Source organism: Muscardinus avellanarius (genome assembly GCF_963383645.1).
Source record: "Muscardinus avellanarius genome assembly, chromosome: 1".
Lineage (NCBI taxonomy): Eukaryota > Metazoa > Chordata > Mammalia > Rodentia > Gliridae > Muscardinus > Muscardinus avellanarius.
The window spans coordinates 229,984,673-230,004,283 of record NC_137786.1 but is presented as its reverse complement, the minus strand read 5'-3'; the positions used below and the strand labels follow the sequence as shown (position 1 = coordinate 230,004,283).

The 19,611-nt window shown below is 38.5% G+C and overlaps 1 protein-coding gene across 1 annotated transcript in view; it reads left to right on the top strand.

Moving 5' to 3' along the window:
* Positions 1–11,495, top strand: part of LOC308260614 (steroid transmembrane transporter SLC22A24-like) — a gene marked incomplete at both ends in the record, with an annotated part of 40,104 nt that extends 28,609 nt beyond the window's left edge. The window contains 4 exons of the mRNA XM_080692027.1: positions 313–527; positions 9,223–9,331; positions 10,118–10,321; positions 11,435–11,495. Of these exons, the coding sequence (XP_080548153.1) occupies positions 313–527; positions 9,223–9,331; positions 10,118–10,321; positions 11,435–11,495 (589 nt within the window). The remainder of the gene's footprint in view (positions 1–312; positions 528–9,222; positions 9,332–10,117; positions 10,322–11,434) is intronic.
* Between the last annotated feature and the right edge of the window lie 8,116 nt (positions 11,496–19,611).

Below are 19,611 nucleotides of genomic sequence, written 5' to 3'. Positions count from 1 at the left end.
TGGGTACATTTAATACTTTTAATGGAGTATGTATGTATTTTCAACCTTCCTTTCCCTTTGGTCTTATTAAAACTTTGACAATAGAATGCCCGTTTTAGCATCATGTTCCACAATAATTTTATAGCAATTTAAGGATGTTGTATTACAAAGAACTATTGATAAAACAGAAGAAACCATTTTTTTTGAACACTGATCACAGGTCACCTGAGCCACTATTATCATCCATTGTAGTACTCATCTTCAAAACGTTAGGGGTGTTTCTTAGGTTCAGAAACTTATTGACTATTCTTATTCTCACTCTTTTTACTTCAGAATGGCAGCCACTGTACCCTTCTTTGGCCTGGTACTCAACCTGCAGCATCTGGGAAGCAATATCTTCCTGTTACAGGTTCTCTTTGGACTGATCATGATCATAGGCAGATTTTTTGCCCTTTTTACACTGAATCATATGGGTCGTCGAACAAGCCAGATGCTGTTCCTGTTCACAGTCGCAGTTTCCATTCTAATCAACACCTATTTGTCCCAAGGTGAGAATGGTAGGAGTATGGTTTTCCTCTTTCTTTAGAAATTATATCAGTCTTCCTTGCCTGGTACCAGTAGAAGGGCATTTCTATTGAAAGCTGTGTTCATAATCTAGGTTGGCTATAAGCACGTCATCTACATATTATAAAAGAACTCCATGGTCCAGCTGCAACTTTTCCAGTCCTTCAGTAGGTTTTTATTAAACAGAGCAGAGAAGTTTTTAAATCTCTGATATAAAATAGCCCATCAATACTGGGAGGTTATATTTAAAATGAAACTCCTTTTAAGTATGATTCAGAAGAATATAACTTTTAAGTCAAGTACTGTAAACTAGCCATAATTACCTGGCACCAGTCAGGAGGGTATAGGGGAATGGACAAAGTTAATCAACTTATATTTTAAAAATCTTCACGAAAGACTCTGGATCTTTGCTAATGTCATTTTCCTAAAGATGACTCTTTGGGACATAATGACTTATGTCTCTTTAGGAAAGGCTATTCCTTAAGTAATTACTGATTGAGATAGTGTTGACCTATTGTCCCATTAGATAGGCTCCCATTGTCTCATTTGGCCCTACTTATTTTTTCCAAAGACTTCCCCTAAAGTGAGTAGTTTTTCTTTACTGGTTGGTAAACAAAACCCAGGACCAGAGTACATCTTCCAGTAGTACTTGCAAATAATGCACTGCTTTTCAGGTGAAAAGAGTAGATGAAAATTTAACTTGTACAGCAAGTTTTGTCATATGAGAGGGATAAAATAGTATTCACTGTCAACTTCTGTCCAGGGCTGAAGCGGGAGCTCTTTTTTTAGGATACTTTTGCGGAGGCAGCCAATCAAAACATGTTTGCTCTAGTGTTGATTCTTTTTAGGCATTACATACTTTAAAGGGAACATAATTTAGCTGTGAGGGTTAATGTCACTTTCCCCTCTTACTCACCAATTTTTTTAAATGTCCAGGCTCTTTGTCAAATCAGTGTTTTTAAAGCAGCTTCATATCAGAATATGCCTGGAAATTTTGCTCTAGAGATTTGGGGCACTTCTCACAACTCTTAGAAAAGTTTAACAGTCTTGTTTTACCATCCATACTTTTGTTATTTTCCTTATCTCTATATAGATGCTAACAGGGTCAAGAGGCAGGTATTTCCACAGGTGAGGATTGCTGGGGTGATTGGAAGCACTTTGTTTTTATTTATTTATCTATTTATTTTATTTTATTTTTTTGGTGGTACTGAGGTTCCTGGAAGCCCTTCTACCTCCGGGCTACACTCCCAGACCTATTTTTACATTTTTATTTGGAAACAGGGTCTCCTAAGCCAGCGCATGCGGCTGGCTTTGAACCTGCATGATCCTCCTGTCTCTGCCTCCCAAGCGCAGGGATTACAAGCTTGCACCACCACGCCCGGCTTGTTTTTATTTGATCATAGAGATGAAATGCAGAGCCCCAGCCAAAATTGTCTTTTTACAAATCTTATTCACAGGAGGAAAGCCACACAAGCAACCTTCTGAACTGTAGACTGGCTCTTTTCTTTTCTCCCTTACTAATGAGAGAGTGTGATTTTCCTTTCCCTCAGAAACTGGTGCTTCCCTTGCTAAATGAATCTTTAAGGCAGAGACTTTTCCCAGTCTAGTGTTGTCCAGAAAGAAGAGACCGCTGCTTGTCTCCACCCCTTAATCGAGTGAGTCTGCAGTCGGTAGAATGTGGGAAGGGAGAAGGACTTAGGTATTCTCCTTTTCCTTTCCTTACTCTCCCATAGCCAGTGGTCCATGGAGACAGGGAGCCAGGCAGTTCTCATTTTTACACACAGACAAAACCTCTTAACTGACTCATTTGGAAGAAGACAGGACCAGGGGATGACAGAAGAAAATAGAACTAAATCCCATTCTTCTGAGGATAATTCATACTGTTTTCCAAAGTGGTTGCACTAATTTTCAGTCCCACCAACAATGTTTTAGAGTCCCCACTTTTCCACATTCTCGCCAGCATTTGTTGTTGTTTGTGTTTTGAATGATTGCCATTCTAGTTGAAGTTAGGTGGAATCCCAGGGTAGTTTTGATTTGCATCTCTCTGATTGCTAATGATGTTGAGCATTTTTTCATGCATTTATTGGCCATTGAATTTCTTCTTTCCTGAAGTGTCTATTTAATTCACTTGCCCATTTTTTATTGGGTTATTTGTTTTCTTAGTTTCTGAGTTTCTTGAGTTCTCTGTTATATTCTAGATGTTAGTCCTCTATGGAAGGAGTAGGTGGCAAAATCTTCTCACATTCTGTAGGCTCTTGATTGAGGGTCTTGAGAGTTTCCTTTGCTATACAGAAACTCTTTAGTTTCATGCAATCCCACATATTGATTTGCATTTTAGTTTCTTGTGCCTTTGAAGTCTTGTTGAGAAAGTTTTTATCTGTGCCTATGTGTTGCAGTGTTGGACCTGTGCCCTCTTCAAGGAGCCTCAAAGTCTCTAGTCTAATTTCCAAGTCATTGATCCATCTGGAATTGACTCTTGTGCAGGGTGAGAGAGTGGGATTAATTGCCAATTTTCTGCATATGGTTAACCAGTTTTGCCAATACCATTTGTTGAACAGGCTATATTTTTTTCAGTGTATGTTTTGACCCCTCTGTCAAAAATCAATTGGCTATAGGTGTGTGGATTTTTTTCTGGGTCTTCTATTCTGCTCTATTGGTCTATGTATCTGTTTTTGTGCCTGTACCATGCTGTTTTTATTACAATAGCCTTACAGTATAGTTTAAAGTCAGCTATTGTGTTCCTCCTGCATGGTTTTTGTTGCTGAGAACTACTTTGGCTATTCTAGGATTTTTGTTGTTCCAAATGAATTTAAGGACTGATTTTTCTATGTCTGTGAGGAATAATCTTGGTAATTTAATGGGCATTGCATTGATTCTGTGGATCACTTTTGGAAGTATGGCCATTTTGATGATATTTATTTTGCCTATCCATGAACATGAAAGAAAATTCCATCTTTGAAGATCTTCTTTGATGTCTTTTTTCAATGTTTTATAATTTTCTTTGTAGAGGACTTTTACCTATTTGGTCAAGTTTATTTCTAAGTATTTTATTTATTTTTTTGTGGGAAATCCTGAGTGGAAAGGTTTTCTGAATTTCTTTTTCAGTGGATTTATGGTTGGTGTACAGAAAAGCTTCAGATTTTTAAGATTAATTTTGTATCCAGACACTTTGCTGAATTTGTTGATCAGTTCTATAAGCCTTTATGTTGAGTTTGTTTGGTCTTCTAAGTATAGTATCATGTCATCTGCAAATAGTGAAAGTTTGAATTCTTCTTTTCCTATTTGTACTCCTTTGATTTCCTTTTCCTATTGCCCTGGCTATTGTCTTGAGTTCTATATTGAAGAGAAGTGATGATAATGGACATCCTTGTCTTGTTCCTGTTTTTAGAGGGAGTTCTCAAAGTTTAATATGATGTTGGCTGTAGGTTTATTGTAGATTGCCTATATGATGTTGAGATATCTTCCATCTATTCTGATTCTCTTCAGCACTTTTATCATAAATGGATTTTGTATTTTATCTAATGGTTTTCAATGTCTATTGAAATTATCATGTGATTTTTGCCTTTGATTTTATTTATATGATGAATTACATGGACTGATTTTCATATGTTGAACCACCTTGCATCCCTGGAATAAACCCTACCTGGTCATAGTCATTGATGTGGTTTTGAATGTGTGTTGCTAGTATTTTGTTTAGCAGTTTTGCATCCAACTTCATCAAAAATATAGGCCTGTAGTTCTCATCCATTGACTTGAGTTTATTTGGTTTTGGTATTAATGTGATGTTGGTTTCATAGAATGTATTTAGGAGAGTCCCTTTTTTTCTATTTCACAAAATAGATTGAGGAGTATCGGGATTAGCTCTTCTATAAAGGTTTTATAGAATTCACTTGGGAAACCATCTAGTCTTGGGTTGTTTTTTTATAGTAAGCTTTTTATTGCTGTTTAAATCTCTTTGATTGATATTAGTTGGTTTACATTTTCTGTATTTTCTTGACTTAGTTTAGGAAGGTTGTATATATCTAGAAAGTTGTCAATTTCCTCCAGATTTTTCATTTTGTTGGAGTACAGTTTTTCAAAGTAGCTTTTGATAATCCTCTGGATTTTTGCTCTGTCAGTAGTAATATCCTTTTTCATCTCTTTATCTTCATAATTTAAATTGATTCTCTCTTTTTTAGTTAGGTTGGCTAGTGATTTATCTATCTTATTAATTTTTTTTGAGAAACCAGCTTTAGGTTTTGTTGATGTTCCGTATATTTTTTTTTATTCTCTACTTCTTTAATTTCTGCTCTGATTTTAATAATTTCCTGTCTTCTACTGGCTTTAGGGTTAGATTGTTCTGGTTTTTCAAGGTCTTTGAGGTGTATCATTAGGTTATTTATTTGATAATTTTCTGTTTTTCTTATGTGGGCACTCAGTGATATAAATCTTCCGCTTAATACTGTCTTCAAAGTGTCCCAGAGGTTTTGATATGTTGTATCTTTATTTTTGTTTCTACAAACTTCTTGATTTCACCTTTTACATCTTCTATGACTCATTCTTCATTCAGAAGTGTGGTGTTCAGTCTCCACATGTTTATGCTGTTTCTCTGGGTCTTCTTATAGTTGATTTCTAGTTTCATTCCATTATGGTCTGAAAAGACACAGGGAAGTATGTCACATTTTTTGAATTTGCTAGTGCTCACTTTGTGGCCCAGGATGTGATCTATTTTGGTGGAGGTTACATGAGCAGCTATGAAAAATGTGAACTCTGCTATAGTTGGGTGAAATATTCTATATGTGTCCAACAGGTTAATTTGATTAATGGTGTTCTTTAGTTCTGAGGTATCTTTACTGACCTTTTGTCTAGAAGATCAGTCTAGTTCTGTGAGAAGTGTGTTGAAGTCTCCCAGTATTATTTATAGGGATTTATGTGTGACTTAATATCACAAAGAGTTTGTTTTATGAAATTACCTGTACATATGGGGCATAAATGCTGATTATTATTATTTCCTCTTGCTGGATTGTTCCTTTCACCAGTAAAAAATGACTAATTTGAAAGATAGTTTTTCTGGGTAGGAAACTTTTGTCTGAATTTTTTTTTCAGAGTTTGGAATATGTTACTCCAGGCCCTTCTGGATTTTATGACTTGGTTTGGGAAGTCTGGAGTGATTCTAATTGGTTTGCCTCTGAATGTCACTGGCCTTTTGTTTTTGTTGCCTTTAAGATTCTCTCCTTAGCTTCTATAAAGGTAATTTTGACTATTATGTGGCATGGGGAACCTTTTCTCTGATATAGGAGTTCTGTCTAAAGGGAGTTCTAAAGGGAGTCTAAAGGGAGTTCTGTAAGTTCCTGAACCTATGTATTGATCTCTTGCTTTATGTTTGGAATATTTTCTGCTATTACTTCTTTAAAGAGACTGTTGATACCTTTGGTTTCACCTTCTTTTCCCTCCTCTATGTCAATTATTCTTGGGTTAGCTCTCTTAAGATGGGCCCATATTTCTTCAATGTCCAATTCCTGCTGTTGAATTGTTTTTTCTAAGTTATAAACTATGCATTCGTTTTTGGAGTGATCATCTTCTAGGAGCAAGATTCTATTCTCCATGTGGTCTAATTGTTTATAGTTTGAATTTATGCCTTTATTGCAGTGATTGCCCTCTTCATTTCATTCAGATTCCCTCTAAGTTATTTTCAGGAGTCCTGTATTATTTCTACAGTTACATTCCTGATTTGATCTTCTGGAGATCTCTGCATTTCTGTGTTATCAGGTTCTGATATTGTGAGGTTGTGGGAGCTCATTGCTCCTCCTTCCCATGATTTCAGAAGTTTGTACCTGTTGCTTTTGTTAGATTTCTCTAAGTCTCTAGGTGTCAGCTGGTATATTCAAGAGGAAGTTGTATCGTATTCAACAGTGAGGGTTGAGTAAGGAGGGAAGTGAAGGAGTAAATGGAAGAATAGGGTAAGGTCTCAGCTAGAGTCGAATAGTATGAGTATATGAGTTTGGTAAGGTACTATATACTAGAGCTTAGAGATAGTACAAATGTAGTAGCATTATAGTAACCAATGTAGAGTTTCTGGTATAGTGATATGAAGAGGATTTAATACAAGACAATGGAGTGATAAAAAGAAGAGAAATGATAGAAAAGGGATAGAGAGAAGAGAGTAGTTATGTATAAGGGAAGAAGCTTGGGAGAGGGTTTGTGAAAAGGGTTAAAAAAAACCAAAAGAACAAAAGAAAACAAAACAGTCAGGCATACATTGTCACACACACACACACACAAAGAACAAAACAACCCCAATAACAAATTAATGCAACTCTACAAATAAATGACTATTCAGCAGATAGATCCTCTGCAGTCTCTCTCTATGTAGATGCTGAGTTCCATTGGCACTTTTCCCACTGTGAGTCTGGTTCTCTGAGTCTTTCTCAGTTTATGTAGATGGTATCAATGGAGCTGGATTTAGTATTGAGTGAAGGTCACCCTCCATGCTTTCCACAGTCTCTGCCTGCCTCTGTTAGTGGTGTATGCCTCTGATACTGAACTCAATGTAGGAGTCTCTGTTCTCCACATCTAGGGCTGGGCTAGTTTGACTTCTTCCTGTTCACCACGATTCGGAGGTCTGTGGTGTTCTTGGAGGTTCTACTAATTGGGTTTAGTGTTAAATGTAGGTCTTTCTCCACACTTTCCACTGATCAGAGCCTGGGTGTGTTTGAGCTTATATGTCCAACAGCAGATTTCACCCCCACTTTCTCTGGGTTCTTCTCTGGGTCACCGTGACTTCACTTATGGTGTTACTGAGCAGCACTTTGGATCTCTGGAAGATGTGGTAATCTCAGCTGCCACTACTCCTTCACTGGGTTGTATCTCAAAGTCTCAGAATTAGGGAGTTAATTATGGCTGCGGGAGACCCTGAGGGTGCCAGGCTGGGCATTTTCCCCTGGGGAACTGCGACTTAATTTAAAGTGTTATAAGCACCACTCTGGGTCTCCGAGAGGGTGTGGTAATCCCTGCCACAACTACTCCTTTACTGGGTTGAACTGCAAGATCTCAGACTGAGGGAGTTTATCACAGCTGCGCAAGTCCCTGGGGGCATGGCGCTGGGAGTTCTCCTGTGGAACCACAGTTTCACTTATGATTTTGGTGCACACTGGTCTGGATTTCTGGCAAGCATGGTGAGCTTGGCCGCCACTGGCAAGATGGCACCACTGTGGCACCCTTGGTCATGATGCTGGAGGTTTCTTCTTTTTTCTGGTGTTGACCTCTGCTCTGGATCCCTGGAGGGCATGGTGAGCTTGGTTGCTGGACGTTTTAGCCGATCTTTGCGCAGGAAGAACTGATTAACTACAACTGACTGATCTGCAACTGCTCACTTCTGCTTCATTTTTCTTTTTGCCTCTGAAGTATGGGGCCATGAGGCAAGATGGTGCTGGCATGGCGCCCACTACTGCAAGATGGGGGGGTTTCTTTTCTGCTCCCTGGTTGTTCTTCTAGTCTTCTTTTTCTCTATCCCTTGTATTTATGTCCCTTGTATTTACAGTTTTTATTCCTGTACTGATAATATTTTTTAGTTATGTAAAGCCCTTTTTCTGAGGCAATGGAGATTCAGTGTCAGCAGGACTCATAAGCACTGCTTCTCTCTGTTGCCATCTTCCCAGAAGTCCGATATGTTATATCTTTATTTTTGCTTAATTCCAGGAAGTTCAGGGCAATAGAAACATATATGCACAGTACTTTTTGAGCCCTCTTCCAGGGCCCACCCTACTTTTTCTCCCTTCCCACCTCCCAGTGTTCAATACATGAATTACTTTTGATAAGTTTGTGTATGTTTATCATAAGCATTGAGGTGTTTCCCTCTTCAAGACTTCCTTCCTCTTTCCATATTCCTTAATTAGGTGGTCTTATTCTTATTCTTATTCTTATTCTTCTTTACTCCAGTAAGGTTTCTTTTCTTTTGTATGTAGTTCCAATTTCTCTCTAGGTTCTACATATGAGGGTTGGAATTTCACTGTTGGTGATTTCTGATATATTATTTATTTTTAAATAAGTACCTTAATATTATATTTTTAAATTCTGAAATATTATCTAGAACTTGTATCTCTTCACATTATCCACTCCTAAATAAATCCAGTCCTTTTGTTACTACATGGTGGAACTTTTAGTTCTAAACTACTCAAGAAAAGGATTATAAACTTCTCAGATTATATATGTATATATGTATATATATATATATATATATATATATATATATATATATATATACATACAGATACACACACAGACACACATGTGTGCATGCACACACACGCACGCACACACACACACACACACACACACACACACACACACACACACCTACCTCTAGGCCATTCAGAAAGTAACAAGAAAAGATTAGACAGAACAAACAAATGTTTTCTGACTCTCCCTACCCACACGATTAGTGGCAATATTCATATATACACAGACAGTTGGAGCAACTGATTTAGAGCCTTTCATTCAATTTTTAGGTCCTGTATCCACCAATTCACCAATCATAGTCTCTAGTAGGTTGTAATTTGTCAAACATCCTCTCTGGTAGGTTGCAATTTGTCAACCACATGTTTATCACTTAACTACAAGAGAATCTTTTCACAATTAGTTGGGGTGAACAGATTTCGCCGGCCAAAATTTTCTGATTCTTCCTGGTATTCCCCTCTCCAGAAATGCAGACTCTGCGAGTGACCATAGCAGTTTTAGGGACCGGGGCGATTTCTGCTGCCATGAGCGGTTGTGCTTTCCACCACAATGAGATCATCCCCACCATATTCAGGTACAAGAGCTCAAAGACCATCTGTCTGGTTTTCAAACAAGACTTTTTGAACTCATTTACATATGTTCTGGAAGTAAAACTGAGATTATTGAGGTGTCAAAGAAATACATCATAATGAAAATTAGAACAGTAGTTCTTGGCCAACAATTATTAAACAAAATTTATGCCTTGCAGTGTGCCAATTCCTTTAATGCATTTAATCTTAAGAACCACTCTATAGGATTGGTGTTATGAGCATCCTAATTTTAGTCATAATGAAAGTGATCAGTTATGATCAGTAAAGGAAAAGATGATAATTAAGAGCTTGATGTTCATAAAAAAGAATCAAATTGTTGCCTTTGTAGAAAAACACATTGATGTGACTGAAGAACATCATACTAGTGAGATAAACCAGAGTTTGTGGCAGTCAAGGGTCATGTGTTCTCTTTCACATGTAGAAGGTAGAGAGGAAAAAAAGAAAGAAAATAAGAGGACCTCATGAAAATTGAAGTGATACCAGTAGACCTGAGGACAGGGAATAGGTGAGGTTGAAGGTGAGGTCATTGGAGGGTACAGGTGAATGAAATAGACCATATCATGGTTTGTAAATATATGAATATGCTATAATGAATACCAATATTATATATAATTATAATGCACCAATAAAAATTTTTAAGAAAGCTTGGTGTCAACGCCTATGTATTTAACAACTGCTATATTGTCCCTTAAAATGAGATGAAAATGATAAACAAAAACTTACATAAACAGACCTGTACATGATTTTCTTTGCATTTTTTTCATCCTTAGGTCAACGATTGGAGGACTCACTTTAATGTTTGGTAGGATAGGGGCAGTACTGGCTTCTCTCCTGATGATGTTAATGGTGCATTTTCCCCACCTGCCATGGATTCTCTATGCAGTCTTTGCCATCCTTGCCGGCCTAATTGTCTTCTATCTTCCAGAAACCAGAAACCAGCCCCTTATTGACACCATCCAAGATATGGAAAAATAGTAAGTGAATCCTTTAATGACCACCCAGATAGGAAGCGGTTGTGTTCTGTAAATCAGTGATGAAGTAGATGACCATTTGGTGCCCTCTGTCCTTCAGGGAAGCTCACATTGTGGCTATTTGTTTCCTTGTCCTTTGTTCAGTGGCAGCCTCAACACTACCCACAAAGCTGTATGACATCTTGTGAGTCTCTTTATAACCTACAGATTATTTCAAATCAGTAAGTTTTGGAGCAAAAAATGCCAAAATTAGGCCTTTTATGAATGTCACATATTTTTAATTGCCTTTATGGCAATAAACAATGTGTCTATTTCATGTCAGACAACTGGTCTTGATATTTTCTCAGAAGTAAGCTAAAACTCAATTGTCCCATTTTTATACTTCTTTTTTTTATGGTACTGGGGGTGGAACCCAGGGGCTTTCTACCTCCAGGCTATACTCCCAGACCTATTTTATATTTTATTTGGAAACAGGGTCTCACTAAGTTGCTGAGAGCCTCACTAAGTAGCTGAGTCTGGCTTCGAACCCGTACAATCCTCCTGTCTCAGCCTCCCAAGTGCTGGGATTACAAGCGTGCACCACTACACCTGGCATACTTCTGGTTTTATCATCCACTATATCAATGAATACTTGATATATTATTGGAAGGAAGTGTACTTGCCTCATACATACAAACTTGATTATTGCTTTGGTCAAGAAAAAAATTACGGAACTGAAACACAGAACAATTTTCCTTGCAAAGATGACAACACATCCAAAGGAAATGAATCTTGTAAGATCTAACAAAATATATTGCTATAAGTAAGGGAAAACTTGGGGAGATCAAAATTAGGAAATAAAAATATTTAAAAGAAGAATTAGACAATCCTTAGAAATTTTGATTCTCCCTTTGTTTTCAAGTGTATCATTGGCCAAATGTCTAAAAAGACAATGGCGAGAGTATTAATAGTGAGCACTTTCTTCTCAGCTATGCTCCAATTCTAAGGTCTTTCCATGCACAATAGTGCCAACATCTAGGGAATCTTGGGTTATAAAGCTGGCAAGTAGGTCCACTTGTCTTCAATAATGCAAAATATATGCATAATCTACATCTTGATTTTGTTTGTCTTTTCCAGCACAAAAGATCCCAGAAATTTAAAGTCAGAAGCAACCACCATGAAAGTAACACAATTTTAAGAGTTCCCAAGAGTTGATCCAAAGAAGAGAAAAATGATAAAAAAAAAGTCAAGATTTTTCTTCTATATCTGCAAAACTTGCCAAAAATATAATGGATGAGTAAATTCACTTACAATTATAGTGGTTTAATATAATTTCCCCAAACAATACATAAACTTAAGTAATTACACTAAGTGGTTGTTTTGGGGAAAATTTTCCAAATATGATTCCAAATTAATCTTTAAATTAGGAATGGCCAAGTTAATTTAGAAAAAACAAGAATTATTTATATTTCCCAGAAATTCCATTACATGGTATATATCCAAAAGGAATAAAGTTAGTATGTCAAGAAGATATCGGCACAGTAGTTTATTGCAGCACAAATCATTGACCATCAGTGGGTGGATAGATAAAGAAACAGTGTACTGTGCAATGAAATACTACTTAGCAATAAATAAAGAAGGAAACCCATCACTGGTAACAGTGTGGATGAGCCCGGCGAACATTATGTCAAATGAAATAAGCAGGAAAAAAGGACAAATGCTACCTGGTCTCACTCATATGTGGAATCTAAAAAGTTGATCTTATACAAATAGAGTAAAATGGCAGACACCATAAGCTGGGAAAGTTGGGCATGAGAGCTGGATGGCAAGAAGTTTTTTAAAGGATGCAAAATTACAGGTTCACAAAAGATATCATCAAAATCTATTGTAGAGAATGATGAATACAGTTAATGACATTATGTTGTATTTTGAAGAATGCTTAATTGTTGATAAGTGCTCTTACCATAAAGAAATGATAATTGTTATTTATACATATGTTAATAGCTAGATTTAGCCATGCCATCATGCACATATACTTCAAAACATTATGATCTTGGATAAAGAGATTAAATGTTGTCAAAAGTGATCTATAGATTCAGTGCAGTCTCTATCAGAATACCAATGACATTCATCACCAAACTAAAAATGAAACAGTTCCAAAATTCATATGGAAGGACAAAAGTCACAGAATAACCAAAGCAATTCTGAGCAATAAAAAGTCAATCAATAAGTCAAACATGAGAAGAAGCCTGGCGTGGTGGTGCACGCTTGTAATCCCCGCGCTTGGGAGGCTGAGACAGGAGGATCGCACGGGTTTGAAGCCAGCCTCGGCTACTTAGTGAGGCTCTCAGCAACTTAGAGACCCTGTTTCCAAATAAAATATAAAATGGGTCTGGGAGTATAACCCGGAGTTAGAAGCCTCTGGGTTTCACCTCCAGTACCACCAAAAATATAATAAATAAAATAAAATAAAATAAAATAAAATAAAATAAAGAACAAACATGAGAAGAAGGGAGGGGGGAGGGAGTGGGGTGGGAATTGGGAAAGTCCTAAATGAGTATTGAGTAATGTGTGCATGTATGCCTCTACCATCTTGTATCTCATTAAGATGTATGATTACAGTGTACCAATTAAAAAAAAGAACAATGCTAGAGGCACCACAATAGCTGATTTCAAATTACACTACAGAGTTATATTTTAAAAAAGCATGGTGTTGGCATAGCAACAAACTCATATACAAATGAAATAGAATAAAAGTTTCAGAGACAAAACTACAGTTACAGACAGCAGCAAAGACCGAGTTGCCAAAAACATATGTTGGGGAAAAGGTATCTTTATCAACATATGGTGTTGGAAAAACAGGATATTCATTTGTAGAAGAATGAAACTATGTTCATGTCTACCACCCAGCACAGAAGTTAATTCACAGTGGATTAAAGATCTAGAAATTATTCAAGAAACTTTGCCATTACTAGAGGAATACATAGGACCAACCCTCCAATATAGGGGCTCGGGTAGAACTTCTTCAATAAGATACCCAAGACTTAGAAAATAAAACCAACAATTTTGACCAGTATGTGAAGGAAAGAAACACTTATATACTACTGTTGGGATTATAAATTAGTAAAGCCAATATGGAGTTTGCTCAAAAGCTTAGGAATGGAACTACCCTATGTCCCAGGTACACCACTCTTTCTGCTCTTTCCCAAAGAATTTAAATCAGAATACTATAGTGATACCTGCATACTCATGTTTATGGTGGCACAATTCACAATAATCAAATCATGGAACCAACCTTAGATGCCAGTGAATATATAAATGGATAAGGAAAATGTGCTATATTTACGAACGAAGTTTTACTCAGCTGTAGAGAAGAACAAAATTATCTTGTCTTTTGAAAGAAAATGAATAAAAATGGAAAAAACTTCATGCTAAATGAGATAATCCAGGCTCAGGAAATCAAAGATCTCATGTTTACTCTCCTATGTAGATGTTAGAGAGAGAGAAAAAGAAAGAAAAGTAATTTCATGAAAATTAGGAGAAAAAAGAATATAGTAGTAGAAGGGGCTTGGTGGAGTAAGGTAGAAAGGAGAGATATGGAGGAAAACAACTCTAATAATGTTATGTGCCTATATGAATATATCATTATGCATCTCACTATAATGTATAATTATAATAAAACAATAAAAATTTAAAAATAAAGAAAAGGACAAAAATGTATACATACATACATAGTCAGTGGAACATTATTCATCCCTAAAAATGATGAAATCATGTCATTTGCGATAATTGTAATACATAATGTTAGGTGAGCTAAGCTAGGCAGAGATACAAGTACTATATGTTCTATTTTTTTGGAAGCTGAAGAGTATTGAGTACATAGATGTAGAGAATAGAAAAGAGGTCACTAGAGGATGGGAAGGGGAGGTGGAGGGAGGTGGAGGGATACTGACAGGGTAGATAATGCATATGAAAACATAGTTAAAGGATTCAAGATGGTGGAAAAGAGGGTGGGAGCATGTTTCAGTTGCCCCGAGATTGGGACTCAACCAGCAGGAAGACTGCTTCTTAGAACATGCTTGTAATCTCAGTATTTGGGAGGCTGAGACCAGAGTATCTTAGGTTTGTGGCCAGTCTCAGCTACTTAGTGAGGCCCTTTTCAACCCAGCAAGACCCTGTTTCAAAATGAATAAAAAATAGGGCTGGAAGTGTAGCTCAGAGGTAGAATGCCCCTGGGTTCAATCCCCTGAACTGAAAAAAAAAAAAAAAAGACTACTTTTTGGCAAAAGAAGAAAAGCAGTTAGAACTCAACAGAAAAAAAAAGACAGTCAAAATGTGGTTGAATTAGAGGCAGAGAGAAGAGGATTGAAAAGAGCTCCATGCATCTCAACTGGTTAGCCAAGAGCTGAGGCAGTCGGCATCTTGGTGCTTCTGTGCCGGAGCCAGAAGCTGCTGAAATCCATTGGCCTACAGAGATAAACTTCAGCAAGGAAGAAGCCAAATCCTGTCCAGCCAGTAGTTGTAGAAAACCAACACGAAAATGCAATCACATTCTCATCTCTACACTGAATACTTCAAGACTATGAACCTTCAGACTGCCCAGCCAAACTGCCCAGCTAACTCCTGGGGCTGTAGGTGAACTGGTCATGACTGAGAAACTATACATCCTTCCTTCAGGGAGTTGAGTGGCTACAACAGAACTCATCATGACCAATGTAAGTCTTTAGACTATCCAGTCAATTCACCTAGTGAACTCCTGGGGCTGTATCTGACCTTGTCAGCACTGATAAAGTATAGACCCTTCTTACAGGGATCCAAACAGCTACAATGGAACTTATTGGGACTATACCAGGGGAAGCCTTCATGGCTTCAGCGGCATGTGTGGTAAAGATCAAACCTGTGAAATCTGTGAGTTTACAAACCATTCCTCTAGAGGTGAGGGTGGGGACTATAATCAGAAATACCAGAAATAATAATTAGCAGACTGTCCCCAGGGACATTCAGTGAGGACCTAAACTCAGCAGTCCACCCTACTCTGAGGCAGTCTCCAGTGATTACTGTAGGATTGTCAGAAGTAATTTCTGAGGGATGAAATGACTTAGCCAATTATGTTGCAGGCCGTAAGGCTATGAACTCTTACTTTGCAGGCACCACAGCACCATGGTGAACAAGGTATAACATGATCACAGCTTTCCAGAGCAGCAGGGGTATCCCTGGGGCTAAATAATTCAGCCCCTATCCCCCAAGCACAGAATGGTATAATCTCTCCCCTGATAAAAGAAATTATCTAAAAAGAAGATGATAGTAGACATTTATGCCCCAAATGTAGTCACACCCACTTTTATCAACATAAAATTTTCCTAAATTTAACCAAGAGGGTATAGAAAATCTAAATGGACAAGTAGCAAGTTAAGACATAGAAACAGCAATGAGCAGTTTTTCATTAAAGAAAAGTCTAGGTCCAGATGGATTCCCAGATGAATACTACAAAACCTTTACAAAGGAACTAAACCTATCTTTCACAAATTATTCCATGAAATAAATATGGGATTATTTCAAACTTTTTCTCTGGAACAAGTATTACTTTAATACCAAAGGCAAATAAAATAACTAAAAAAAGAAAAAGAAAAAGAAAAAAACCTACAGATCAATATCCTTGATGAACATAGACACAAACACCCTAAACAAAATATTTATGATAGGTGTTTAAAATCATACTAAAGAAAAACACAGCTAGGAGACCACCCTCTCCACCTGGAAGGACCCCATGGTCCGGGCCCCCGGCCCCAACCCTGGGTGGGTGGGCAGGTGCTGGCGGGGTGCCCCGAGGCGACCCCCCTCTCCACCCGGAAGGACCCCGTGGTCCGGGCCCCCGGGCCCCGACCCTGGGCGGGTGGGCAGACGCTGGTGGGACACCCCTAGGTGACCCCCTTTCCACCTGGAAGGACCCTGTAAAAAAGGAAAAGAAAAAGAAAAAAGGAAAATATCGGAGAGGGGTCAAGGAGGTGGCAGATGCCAGGATACTGGAGATGCAGACAAAACTTATCCAAATGAACTGGAATTATTGGAAAAATTCCCCGCTAAGGAGGACTGTTTCTTCTCTACACTGTTAAGAATCTTGGACATCACCTGTAAAGAGAGAGACTTTAGTGGAGACCAAGGAGAAAGGCGGTGCTGAAAGTGGTCTCCGCGTTGGCGGTGGAGACTTGTATTCAGGAAGAGCAGAAATCGGAGCCTACCAACCTTATTTTTTTTTTTGAGAAATTACACCAAAGGTTGAATGCTACCATCACGCATGCTTAGGAAGACTGGACAACATTCAGAGTGGAAAAAGAGCTTGGGAAAGATTTGAAATGGTGGAGGCAATGGCAATGGCAGTGGCCAGTACTCAGGGGAGGCAGAAATCTGATGCATTACACCTGGAACCTTTGAAGTAATGACCCCAGAGGCAGAATGCTACCACCACCACACACCCTCGAGAACGTGGGACAAATAGTTGGGAGAAGAGGCTGCTTGGGTTAGAGCCTGCCGAGGGTTGAGGCCGGCGACAGACACAGCAAAGCTGGGATCGGAGCCTGCCGTGAGGCAAGGCCGGTGCTGGAGCCTGCCGAGGGGTTAGGCTGGTGCCGGGGCCAACGGCTGGCATCGGAGGCTTCCATGAGGCAAGGCCACTATTGAGGCCTCTGAGGCTGGGATCGGAGCCTGCCGAGGGGTTAGGCCAGTACTGGGGCCAGCGAGGCCGGGATTGGAGCCTACTGAGGGGTTAGGCTGGTGCTGGGGCAAGCGAGGCCGGGACCGGAGCCTGCCATGAGGCAAGGGCGGTGCTGGGGCCTCCGAAGCTGGGATCAGAGCCTGCCGAGGGGTTAGGCCGGTGCCGGGGCCATCGGCTAACATCGGAGCCTGCTGTGAGGAAGGCTGGAACTGGGGTCTCTGAGGCCGGAATTGGAGCCAGCTGAGGGGTTAGGCCAGTGTTGGGGCCAGTGAGGCCAGAACCGGGGCCTCCCATGAGGCAAGGCCGCTGCTTGAGCCAGTGAGGTCTGGATCAGTCCACCGGGTAGCCAGGCCACAACTGGGGCCATCAAGAGTGAGATCGGTACTTACGCAGCATGCACAGAGAAATATCGCAGAAAATTAAAACCAGATGCTTCCCCTAATCAGCAATAATTAGGAGGAAAGGGGCAACAGGAAGTGGTCGAGCTATAGAAAGGGCTCTATAGTGAAGCAATTACGGTGACCAATCAGAGAGTATGGAATAGGGGAGGATGGAGCCTCTTTAAAAAGCAGGAGGTACATAAACATATGTATCAAAGTTAATCACCAAACAAGCATGGGATTGAGGGAGGGGAGGGAATGGGATGGGGGCTGGATGAGGGCTAATTGGATGATGTGTGCTTGTATATCCTCTCAAGTCTTATATTCCAATGTGATGTATGATTACAATGCACCAATAAAAATAAATTTAAAAAAAGAAAAACACAATTACATCATTTACAGGGAAATGGATGCAACTGGAGGACATTATGCTAAATGAGATTAGTCAGTCACAAAAAAATAAAAAATCGGATGCTTTCTCTAATATGCAAAAGCTAAAGAGAAATGAGTAACAGGAGGAACTCTAGATGAAGAAGGAGATCCTATAGAGGAGCAAATAAGGCAACCTAACTGAGGGGATGGGAGGGGGAAGAGGGACACTCTCTAAAGCACATGATGTACTTAAACATATCAAAGTCAACCACTAAGCAAGCATGGGAAGGAGGGATGGGGAGGGAAAGGGGTGGAGATCAGGTAAGGGCTAATTGGGTGATGTGTGCATGTATGTCTCCACAAGTCTTTTATCTCATTAAGATGTATGACTAAAATGGACCAAAAAAATAAAATAGAAAAATAAAAAAACACAAATGAGTGGGAATTGGGTAAGGGCTAATTGGGTGATATATGCGTGTATGCCTCTACCATCTTGTACTTCATTAAGATGTATGACTACAATGCAGTGTTTAATGTAATCACTCAAAATGCAACAAGATAACTGAAAACAAAATTATTCTGGAAGTATTTTGTACAATGAAAAGCATACCAAGTGATGTATATGTTTGTGTCACTTTGAATCTCATTATGAGTATATTACATTAACCAATAAAGTATAAAAATTATCTTTAAAAAAATTTGTACATCATGACCAAATTGGTTTCATTCCAGGGATGCAAGGCTGGTTCCACATGCACAAATCAATGCAGGTAATTCACCACATAGGTAGGATTAAGGATGAGCAGTGTAGGATTATCTCAAAATGCTGCAAAAACATTTGATAAACTCCAACATCTGTTCATATCAAAACCACTACAGGAAATATGAATAGAAGTAACTTATCTTCATAAAGGCAATATACAATAAATTCAAAGTCAACATCATATTAAAAAGAAAAAACTGCAAGAGCTCTCTTTAAAATCATAATCAAGACAAGGATGCTCACTGTCAGCGTTCATTTCCACGACTGTACTGGAAACTAGCTAAAGTGATAATCAAAGGAATATAAATAGGAAAAGAACTGAAATTATCTTTATCTGTAGATTAAATAAGCTTATATTTATTATTATTTTTTTGCAGGTGTGGGGATGGAACTCAGGGGCATTCTACCTCCGAGCTACACCCTCTGCCCTATTTTTTATTCTTTATTTTGAAACAGGGTCTAACTAAGTTGCAGAGGGCCTCACTACGTAGCTGAGGCTGGCTTTGAACCTGTGCAACCCTCCTGTCTCAGGAATCTTGGAAAAATATTCAGTCTCTAGCTTTCTGGTACTCTTCTTTCTTCTATAGATGTACCTCTCTTATCTTTCAAATGTATTTTCATCTGGTTATCATCTTTGTCAAAGCTAGAGTTCTCTCTCTTAAGGATATATCATTTTTTAAAGTCTTCACCTCTATCATCCTTAATATGTTCATTAAATTTCTGATCAGGTATTCTTATATTCCCACTCTTGATCAACACTGTGGTCTAATCCAAAGTAAGCAGCTACTCTGTAATAACATCCTATGGTAAGATGTTATTGGGGCCATTTTTTTACATGGAAATTCATTATTACCAGTGAAATATAATTTTTGTTCCATTTTCAGCAGCATCGCTCTGCCCCTAGGGTTGTTTTTTAACGTATTTACTAAAAATTAATGTAGATCTATGCCAATTGCCAATTTTTTGGGCAATTTATCACTGGCCTTTTCTTTTTTAGCTTCATCTTTTGAGGGCTTCTTTTTTTCAAATGATTATGGCAACTGGATCTGAATTTTTTCCTGCAAATCAATACTTTTGTTAATACAAT